Genomic DNA, 11,305 nt, shown 5'->3' with positions numbered 1-11,305 from the left:
ATTAGCAACGGATAGTTGACAGTGAGTACTTACCTTTAGTCCATGGTATTGATCCGCTATCTGTCACTGTCCTCTCGGTCATTGACCTTACCACATCGCAAATCGAAAGTTCAAAATGTTTGTAATTTAATTTAATTTTATTATTTACCGGTAAAATACGTATCTGTGATAAATTGTGAATAAATAAAATTACATAAAAACAATGTTGGGTAAAAAATCAGTTTTCTTTACAGTAATTGCACTTACGGCAAGTTTTTTCTTTAGAACTCGTTTGGAAGAATTGTTTGAAAGTTGTAAAAGTTTACTTTCACATCATGATAATAATATTGAAGGTGTATTCTCGGCTGCTCAGTTAGCAGAATATAATGGATTGAAAAAAGATAAACTTTATTTGGCTTTAATGGGTATTGTATACGATGTGACGGAGGGTAAAAGGCATTACAGCAGTAATGCACCATACCATTACTTTGTGGGTAAGTCTATTTGTATTTATTTACTGGAACACCTGAGTAAATAGATACATTGTATTCTTTCGATTCAGATTCTATATTATAATATTTTGCTAAGTAAATTCTTTCTATTCACTGTAATAATTTGGTGAAATTAAGTTTTTGCTTTAAATAAAGGTTGTTCTTATCTCCTTATCTTAAGTTTTTGCTTTGTTTTGTGCTAATTTCGAGAGTCACATAAAAATCAACATTATTTCCATCATATCAAGATTCTCCTTTCGAAATTACCCAAGCATTTATGTGCTTTGAAATTACCCCAATGCACCCTACTTAATTCATATGTTTTCCTCGTTTGAATGAAAATGTTTAAATATTCCGTCTAAATAATCATATTGTTTTAGGAAAAGATGGCTCTCGGGCATTTATAACAGGAGACTTTCAAGATGAGAGTGAAGACAAGGACAACGTGCTGACTCTCTCTTGCAACGAGTTGTTTAACTTGCTCAACTGGGAAAATACCTTAAAAGAAAAATATACATCTGTAGGTCAGCAATCTTATTATTTTTATCTTAGCAATAATAGTGAAGCCTGTTTCTTGAATGTAACACATCTTGAGTTATGGATTTCTTCTGTAACAAAAGCTATATATTTTTTCAAATCCACCATAAAAAAATGCTCGTGAAGTGTAATTAATGAAAAACATTTATGAAAGTATGACTCCTTAGTCAGTATTATAATCTCTGAATTGTGAATTATACACTGTAACATAATTGCCGAAGATAATCCTACGGCTTATACATTACCTTCTATAGTACCTTTAATTTTCATGGTGTTTATTTTAAAAAAAGGAAGTGGTATTCGTAACCGCTATTTGATACCGGTTATGCTCTTAAATGGATCACCAGCATTAATGTTACATCCTGTATACAATTAAAGCATCGCGCGTGCTCAATGAAAATGCTCCTCGTTACGGAGCGAAACATGTCGAGCTATCTTCGACAATTTTACGTGAGTTTCCCGAATATGTCAGTGTCTCACGGGCGTTATATTATTAAAACAATTTAAGGTTGATTAGCAACATTGAAGACTGTTTCATAATTAGGCATCCAGGATTTGTTAGTCTGTCCTCATTATCCATCCGAGGTTGATTATTTGCAGGTTTACTGATTGGCAGATTTTATGATGAAAAAGGGAGAAAGACAGAGTACTCAAAACTTTTTGATGACAAGATTGTAGAGTGCACAGCAGAGAAGGAGTTAGCTAAGAAACAGGAGGCCAAGCTTCCACCGTGCAACATGGAATGGACCTCCAGTGAAGGCACTCGGGTGTGGTGTACAAGAACTAGGTATTTTCATCATTTGTCTTTCTCTTTTTAAACAAATATTCATTTATTTAGGTACATAGATTAAAACTTGTGTCATACCTTGTATGTGAAAAGGACTACAAGTTACGGTGACAGCTGATGAATACATTGCTCGGCGGATTTTTATTTTGTTCTCTGTTTTACTTTTTTTCCAAATGTGGGTATTTTCACACTCTTTCTGCTCAGAATAATGAGCTCTTTCGATTCCGCAGGAGAAAAAATATGTCTTACATTTTTATTTCCACTGAGACTGTACGCGCCAGTTGACGGTACTGTCAGAATCCCAGGAATCCATAAATAACTCACATACGTTTGTTGTTAACCATAGTCTTTAATGCACTGATTTTGGTACTTAATGCAATTACACGTGTTGAATAAATAATCTAGGTCGCGCGAGTGCGCATATTTGCGTAAAGACATTGCTACAGTATATGCTATACCTACGCTGTACGATAGCTAGATCGTACATACTGCCACTTATAAAGCAAAACAACGAGAAGCAACCTAAGAGTATGCAAAATTATAAACGTTAAATAAATGAGTAAAAACCATATGTCAATTTAACAAAGAAATACTATAAAAATAGTAGTGAACACTGTAAAATAAGGTAGGTAAATGATTATGTTTCTTCATTTAAGTCCCTAAAGCTAACTTTTCGTCTCTGGTTTAGCGCCCTCTTTGTCAGTCGATACTTATTTTCATACACAGAGTATCTTTCTTCGTAATCCTTATCCGATCCCTGGAGCAAGTTGTCAATTTTCAGATGCAAAGTGTCAATAGTGTCCCATCGAGTCTGAAGGTTACGAAGTTCATCCTCCATTTCCCATTTCTCCGATATCTTGTCAATGTCAATATAGTTCAAAATCCTTTGAAAAGCTCTGAAGTTAGTTTTCTGCTCACTAAAAAGCTCGTTAAGTTTGCTAGTTTGCTGCTGCTGTTGAGTATCTGTGGCCTTAGGAGTCGATGGCTCCCCAAAACGGTAATTTGAAAGCATCGTACGAATGTTGTCAGTACGAACCTGCATTTGCTGGTACACTTTATCCACAAAATACTCCCCAGTTTGGTCAGGTGCGTCACGGAGCTTCACGTTATTCTTTTCAAATTCTTCCCATAACGTGTCTACGGCGCCAATTCTCGTCCGTAAGTATTCTTCGGTTTTCCTGAAGTCAGAGTCTTTCTTGAAGTTCGTTTCCACTCGCTGAATAGCATCGATGATCTCCCTCTGACGTTGCAATATACGATCGTAATCATCCATGGCTCTTCAAGCAGGTATGATTTGTCAAATGTCAAAATGTCATAAAGTACCTTAAATAGTACTATAAATGTCAATGTCAATAATGCAAGTGTCAATAGCAATAAAATGCCCAATGTCATAAAGTACCTTAAATAGTACTATAAATGTCAATGTCAATAATGCAAGTGTCAATAGCAATAAAATGCCCAATGTCATAAAGTACCTTAAATAGTACTATAAATGTCAATGTCAATAATGCAAGTGTCAATAGCAATAAAATGCCCAATGTCATAAAGTACCTTAAATAGTACTATAAATGTCAATGTCAATAATGCAAGTGTCAATAGCAATAAAATGCCCAATGCAAAATGTCAAATTCAATAGCTTGTCACGGTTCCTTAGTAGGTATTCTTGAAATCCATTGTGCGACACCACGTCCTCTCAACTAAGTTGGTGAGACCCGCTTGTGGGAGGCCAACCGAGTTGAAACGGTAACCACACTAACTTTCTCTGAACACCATCACTAAGCTCGAAGGACCAACATGTACGCGCCAGTTGACGGTACTGTCAGAATCCCAGGAACCCATAAATAACTCACATACGTTTGTTGTTAACCATAGTCTTTAATGCACTGATTTTGGTACTTAATGCAATTACACGTGTTGAATAAATAATCTAGGTCGCGCGAGTGCGCATATTTGCGTAAAGACATTGCTACAGTATATGCTATACCTACGCTGTACGATAGCTAGATCGTACAGAGACACAATTTTTCATAGAACTTGTTTGAGTGTAACTCAGAGGAAAGCAAAAAATGTATGAAAATTTTAGGACATTTTTTGTCTCCGTTAGAATTGATGACAAGAAAATAAAAATAAGCTCTGCTGTAGGCCTAGCACATGTAGTTGGGGAGTTTATTGAAAAACCTTAAATTTTTTGACCAAAGCATGAAACTTGGCACAGTTGTTCCTTATATCAAAATAAGCCGATTAAGATCGGGAGCCTTCGGGAGCCTCCCCCCTGGGGCCCGGGAGGGGGTTCCCGGCTTGGTTTGAAAAATTCTAACTTACCCCGTTTAGTTAATAGGTCATGTTTGGTATCGTTTTCGAGTAAATCAATAACGTAGAATTCGTTTTCAGTACTAAAATTATCATTTAATGGTAAATAAAATAAAATAAATTAAAAAAATTGAAATTTTCATCCATGATTTACAAATTGAAGTCATCATAAATGACAAACTGTTTGCTTTTTCTATAAATAAAAAATATGACATGATAGCCTATTTAATATAGATTATAAAAAATATAATTTTTATCCACCTTTACTAACGTTAAGTTCCACAAAAAAATTACTTTAAGACGCGCGGCGTCGGTACGCCGCGTGCGTAATTTTAAAATGCCTTTATTTTAGAAACTCTATTAGACCCCGTTTAGCTATTAGGTCATGTTTGATATCGTTTTCGAGTAAATCAATAACGTAGAATTCATTTTTGGTACTAAAATTATAATTTAATGGTAAGTAAAATTAAAAAAAATTAAAAAATTTGAAATTTTCATCCATGATTTACAAATTCAAGTCATCGTAAATGACAAACTGTTTGCTTTTTCTATAAATAAAAAATATAATATGAAAGCCTATTTAATATAGATTATAAAAAATATAACTTTTATCCACCTTCACAAACGTTAAGTTCCACAAAAACTTTTTAAAATACCTCTATTTTAAAAACTCTATTAGACCCGGTTTAGCTATTAGGTCATGTTTGATATAGTTTTCGAGTAAATTAATAACAAAGAATTTATTTTTGGTACTAAAATTATAATTTAATGATAAATAAATTAAAAAAAAAATCATCTATAATTTGCAAATTCAAGTCATGTCAACCGTTTGCTTTTTCTTTAAATAAAAAATATGATGTAAAAGCCTATGCGTATGTCACCAAACACCCAGACAAGTTTGGTGGAAACTTCCTTCACGAAATGCTTGGTGTCTGATGACCATGGTCCAAATATTTCAAATGCAATTGCCGCAAATATGTAGTTGTTTTTTAAAAATGCATATTTGCGCGTTTAAACTGGGCGTTTTGCAGCAGAAGTCCCTGGTTTCTGGGCCGAGCGTTAGACGTTGGACGGAGCCAAGGTATCCACACAGGTCACGCCCCACGCCAAGGGTCGTCCCAGAAACCAAGGCAAAAGCGAGCAACCATCAGGCCGCTTTCCGTCTGCTGCTGACAAGCCGACAGGTTCGAGGGTTGTCGGTATGTTCGCTGTGCCGAGAGCCTTGCGGATTAAATCGTTAAGTGCAGTGTGTCACAAAATTCGGCCAGCAATAGACTGGCAGTGGAGTCCGTGGTGTCCTAATGCGTCGGCAGCAAGGGTGTGGTTGGCATGTCTTTAGCCCCAGTCTTAGACAAATGGCAGTATATGATGAAGTAAGGCAGCCTCGGAAGGAGGTATGTTCTCCAAGTGTCGATCTTTTCTAGTAAAGAGGTTCTTCCTTCACTCATTCACTGGCGTAAGGACCCTTGATCTGAAACAATATGTGTATTGTCATTTTATTTAAACAGATTCTGCAACTATCAAATTACAACATTTTGGTGGATCACCTTCACTATTACACATTTACCTATCATACAAAATAATTACAAACTTTAGTAGAATCTGATTAGCCTATCTATGATATTGCTCCATCTCGTAATAGTTTGAAGCCTTGGGTGGCCATGTTTCTCCCTTGTTGATCGTTTCAAGCTGCGTTTATCGTACCTATCCCATCCCATACTATGTCTAATCTAGAAACGTTTTCTTTTGGCTTTGAAGCTTAGCCAGGCCACTCAAGGTGTCAAACTATTACAAGATGGAGCAATATCAGAGGCAAATCACAGATTCTACTAAAGTTTGTAATAATTTTCTATGGTACGTAACGTAAGTGGGTAAAACTGAAGGTTACGTGATCCACCAAAAAGTTGTAATTTGATAGTTGTAGACTCTAAAATGATAATGCACATATTGTTTCAGACCAAGTCGTTGCGCAACGGTGAATGAGTGGTCGAAGTACCTACCTCTTTAGGTACCAGAAAAGATCGACAATTCAAATTCAAATTCAAAATATCTTTATTCATGTAGGCCTAGTTACAAGCTCTTATGAATAGTTCATTACATATATATTATGATCTTAATATATAATAATTGGAGAACATACCTGCTTCAGAGGCTGCCTTGGATCAGCATATACTGCGCACAGTGTACCAGGGGCCCATTTCTCGAAGCTACAAGTTACAATTTTCAACTGGTTGTCAATGTCTAATATGACAAGTTGGAAAGAGACTTCCGCTTGTAACTTGTAACTTTCAGTTTTGAGAAATGGGACTCAGGGCGTTCTTGTTTGGAGTCAGGCGTTGGTGCCACACCAAAATTTGCCAAGTCCGTCTTCTTGGGGATGGAAGGAAGAAGGAGACGAATGGGTACCACACTGGTCAGACAACACTGAAGTGGCCAGTATATGCTTAGAAGTTACAAGATGTAAATGTAAATCAGGTTGCAAAAACCGATGCAACTGCATAAAGAGGGTAGAGCCTTCTTTATGCAGTTCCATATGTACCCAGCTATGTTTCTGTGAAGGGAATGTATAGTATGAGTATGAGTATGAGTAATCTGTCAATTAGGACACCACAGACTAAACTATAAGTGCTAACTTTTCAGTGTTGGATACTCTATGGCAGTTCCGACTCAATTATAATAAGCTCATTATAATTGACTTTAGTTAACTATAATAATTTCAAAAATAGAACTTCATACAATTTCTATACTAATTTGCGATACCTAGCAAATTTTCCTGCATCTGAAACGCATTTTTTTTATCTGTCGCGTTATCGGCCAATCAGAGACGGTTATTACAAACAATTGGTTGCTAGGTAATTCGATGTTGATACAACGGTGAACGACTCTATTGACATTAATTTTAACTTGCATGAATGGTGATACATATTTCCATCCATTGATGATGAAGATGATGACTCGTAGAAAAAGTATTGTATACAATAGTGATATAATTAAGCTTTTCACTCTCGTACCGTACTACACATGGTACTCGACTGAAAAGTTTTGTATTATATCACGATTGTATAAAATACTATTATATAAATTTCTTTCAGGATTCACTACAATGAATAAATAACAGGTACAGTCGGTCTTTAGATCGTGTGGTCCGACCCGAGTGTTGCCGTTGTCGACACCAGAGTCAATAATAATGAATCTTTTTCTATTTATGCATTAACACACCTCTGACACTGGCGATCAAATATATGAAAGAGGCGCGTTCCCCGCACACAGTCTAAGCTCGCGTAGGTGAACGCGTACTATCCTTTGTGAATAGGATTTAATATCAATATTTTTATATTTATAGAAAAAGCAAACCGTTTGACATTTATCGTGACTTGAATTTGCAACTCACAGAAAATTAATTTTTTTTTTAATTACATTTAACATTAAATGGTCATTTTAGTACCAAAACTAAATTCTACGTTATTAATTTACTCGAAAACGATACTAAACATGACCTAATAGCTAAACGGGTTCTAATAGAGTTTTTTAAAATAAAGGTATTTTAAAATTACGCTCGCGGCGTCCCGACGCCGCGCGGCTTAAAGTTTTTTTTGTGAAACTTAACGTTAGTAAAGGTGGGTAAAAGTTATATTATTCATAATCTATATTAAATAGGCTTTCATATCATATTTTTCATTTGTAGAAAAAGCAAACAGTTTGACATTTATGATGACTTTAATTTGTAAATCATAGATGAAAATTTCAAACTTTTAATTTTTTTTTATTTTATTTACCATTAAATTATAATTTTAGTACCAAAAATGAATTCTACATTATTGATTTACTCGAAAACGATACCAAACATGACCTATGAACTAAACGGGCTATGTTAGAATTTTTCAAAGCAAGCCGGGTGAAGCGGTACTTTGACCCCCCCCGAGCCCCAGGGGGGGCTCCCGAAGGCTCCCGATCTTAATCGGCTTATTTTGATATAAGGATAAACGTCCCCACTAATGATGGCCGCGGGAGTATGTCGCCGCGAGATAGATGACACGTCTTTGTCTAATTGTATTAATGACATAAGGACAGGTGACTCTATCTCGCGGCGACATACTCCCGCGGCCATCATGTGCTAGGCCTACTGATATACTGTATGGCATTATTATTGAGAATAAATAATAATGCATTTTTGTTTACAGTGGTGGCATTTCAAGAGATTGGGTAGGTCTCCCACGCGCCAGCTCTACAGCCCCGGTGGTCAACAGCCACGCTGTGTCTGTGTCAACCCGGACGATGACCACTCGTCCACACTATTGAAGACTTATGACAATTGTCTAGAAACATCATCTTCATGTTACGTTAAGAATTAACATTGTTTGTAAGTGCAATGTTATTTTAATAGAATCTCAAATAAATTATATCATTTATTGGATGTTGTGTTCTGATTTGCTAAAGACCCTAATTTTTTTTTAATAGTTTATTCTCAAGCAAGCAGAATTTATTAATGTAATAAAAGATACTAAAATATAACTGGATTTAATACATAGGAGAGCTATTATATTTGTTAAATAAATGTTACTTGTGGACAGGAAGGAAGAGTGTTCTAATATTAACTATGTAGTTAAGACCTATCACACAGTTGGAGAATATTGAACTATGGGAGACAAACCAAACTTGATTTTGTTACAACTAAAACTAAGAATAAAAAAACAATGGTATTCATAACACATATTTAATGGCAAATATTTGAATTACACTTTTTGGATTGAACTTTTCATATTAAGATTAGATTGATGGGAGATTGGGATGATACCATTATAGGTAACACAATTATTTATAAATTAAACCTTATCTGTAGTGTTCTTAGTAATCATTGATTCAGTTTGTACTTCATCTAACTCCAAGCTATTAATAGTCTCTAAAAATACTTTCATTGGTATCTTCTTCCTATTTAAAAAAGCTCTGCTTCCCAATAACTTCTTGATTTTTGCTCTACGCTTTTTTATTTTATCCTTGGTATACTGGTTTCCAAGCTGGAATGTTAGCAGTCTTTTCACCTTTCTTCCTCCAATTAAAGTTTCAGTCTCATTATTAGGTTTTGGGTCCTCGTATATTGTTTCTAATGTTTGAGATAATGTTTTCACTTTTTTGTTAAGATACAGGGCCTCAATTTGTTTGGGGTTTGCATTCTCCGTCATTATGTGGTGTTTGCGTGGCCTCATACTCACCCGTCTGTTAGACGGTTTGCTTACTTCTGGAGTCAGTGATTTTCTCTTTCGTAGCACACGTGCCGCAGACACTTGCGTTTCCCGCGAGCTTTCCTCGTCTACCTCCATAATATCTAACTTCGCCATTTCTGTCGGCAACTCACATGCTTCCCTGTGAACAATATAAGGCCAGAAGTTGAAATAAGCAAAGTTTAAAGCTTCTTGGAATCAAGTTGAATTCAAGTAAAACAAGTTTCGAATCCTACTGTACCAACCTTGATGGTTCCATGTTGTGAGAATGGCGCTATTCCATATTTATTATAATACACGACTACTCATTTTCATTCATCGGAGTTTTCGACAGTCACAAGCCAAAGCCACAATGATTTTCTGTCGAACGCTAAATAAATTTTTAAACGTTTGATTTGACCATCGTTTGACAGACAGATGTGAAAGGACAACCACAGGTAAGAAAATAGGAATCAGCTGTAACGTGCATATTGCACTTTCAAGATAACCAAGTAATGGGACTTATGAGCCAAATGCCAACATAAACAAATCAAATCCATTCTAAAGTTAAGTATACACTAGTATTATATGATAAATAAAGGTCCATCCAGACAACCCTACTGCGAGCAACAAAATTAAAGTACAGTACACAAAATATAAACGGTCAAACGAATCTACTCACTAAAAAGCCAGCAAATTTGAAAAATGTAGGACTCATCGGCCTTAAAGTTGCGAAATCATCGACGACGACGAACCACATGAAAGCCACATGAAAGCCTGTTATTCGCAGATGACATATCAATTATAGTAAAATGTAACGATATCACGAATTATAATGATGATCTAAATAAGACCCTTAATCAAACAATTAAATGGTTAGAAAACAATAACTTGCAAATAAATCTAGACAAAACAAATTACATTCAATTTCATACTAATAAAGGCAACCCACTCCACTTAGATATACAATATGACGGCATCTCCATAAAAGAAGTACATGAAGCAAAATTCCTAGGTATATTTATAGACAATGAATTAAACTGGAGAGAACATGTGGATACACTATGTACCAAAATGAACAGGTTTGTATTTGCTCTAAGAAGGGTGAGTCAAACTGTATCTATTCAGGCAGCCTTAATAGCATATAATGGATATGTAAGTTCAAATTTAAGGTATGGGGTTCCAATATGGGGTAATAGCACCGACAAACTTAACGTATTTATTGTACAAAAGCACTGCATTAGAGCCATATTTTCCATTCATCCTCTAGACTCCTCAAAAGTAAAACTGTGGCTTATCGAAAGATATTTTTATTCAGTCAATGATTATTTAAGTTACACATAATAATGTTTACACGTAAGCGGTAACACTGTATATATGCAGGTAAAGTCTCAGTGTAACTGGTATAATTGTACGCCCGTAACCTGATTCTTATATACAATAAAAACTTTGAACTTTGAACTTTGAACAGGGTAACCGGCTGTTGATCACCTTGTGTTCATTCAGCCCAGTTATCTGAGCAACATTAAAGCTAGGAACATACTACGCGGACGTCCGCCGTCGAGCGACCGCGGCCGCGACCGATCAGTGTGCATGGTCTTCGGACAGTGGCTTCGGCTCACCAAAACATCCAGCGAGCCAGATTTCGATCGGACGTCCATACGCTCAAGGCCACGTCCACGACCGTCGACCGATAGTTTGCACGGTTAAGTGTATTTTCATTGTCCAGATCCGCGTCCGCGGTCACGCGACGACGGACGTCCGCGTAGTATGTTCCTAGCTTCATTGTCCATATCCGCGTCCGCAGTCGCGCGACGACGGACGTGCGCGTAGTATGTTCCTAGCTTTATCACTACGTTTACGATGTAAAGCTAGAAACATACTACGCGGACGTCCGTCGTAAATCGACCGAAGACGGGGATCTGGACAATGAATATACACTTAACCGTGCAAACTATCGGTCGACGGACGTGGACGTGGCCTTGAGCGCATGGACGTCCGAT

General features: G+C 36.3%; 3 protein-coding genes across 3 annotated transcripts; 1 reads left to right on the top strand and 2 right to left on the bottom strand.

Annotated features, from left to right (window-relative positions):
• The first annotated feature begins 75 nt into the window (after positions 1-75).
• On the top strand, positions 76-8,518 carry LOC125228109 (neuferricin homolog). Its single transcript, XM_048132559.1, is given in 5 exon segments — positions 76-473; positions 851-994; positions 1,608-1,794; positions 8,286-8,319; positions 8,322-8,518. Coding segments are annotated over 5 exon segments (771 nt in total). The 5' UTR covers positions 76-202; the 3' UTR covers positions 8,457-8,518.
• LOC125228110 lies at positions 1,814-3,892 on the bottom strand. Its single transcript, XM_048132561.1, has 2 exons — positions 3,194-3,892; positions 1,814-3,117 (listed from the first exon to the last, which is right to left on the bottom strand). The coding sequence occupies exon 2, from the start codon at positions 3,065-3,067 to the stop codon at positions 2,432-2,434; it is 636 nt and encodes a 211-aa protein (XP_047988518.1). The 5' UTR covers positions 3,068-3,117; positions 3,194-3,892; the 3' UTR covers positions 1,814-2,431.
• Positions 8,519-8,802: 284 nt separating the features above from the next.
• On the bottom strand, positions 8,803-9,864 carry LOC125228259. The gene is made up of 2 exons (XM_048132757.1): positions 9,569-9,864; positions 8,803-9,465 (listed from the first exon to the last, which is right to left on the bottom strand). Exons 1-2 carry the CDS (start codon positions 9,580-9,582, stop codon positions 8,928-8,930), a joined length of 552 nt encoding a protein of 183 aa, XP_047988714.1. The 5' UTR covers positions 9,583-9,864; the 3' UTR covers positions 8,803-8,927.
• Between the last annotated feature and the right edge of the window lie 1,441 nt (positions 9,865-11,305).

Source organism: Leguminivora glycinivorella, chromosome 7 (assembly GCF_023078275.1).
Source record: "Leguminivora glycinivorella isolate SPB_JAAS2020 chromosome 7, LegGlyc_1.1, whole genome shotgun sequence".
NCBI classification, from domain to species: Eukaryota; Metazoa; Arthropoda; class Insecta; order Lepidoptera; family Tortricidae; genus Leguminivora; species Leguminivora glycinivorella.
Note: the sequence above shows the minus strand (reverse complement) of the source record. Positions and strands in the feature narration are given on the sequence as shown.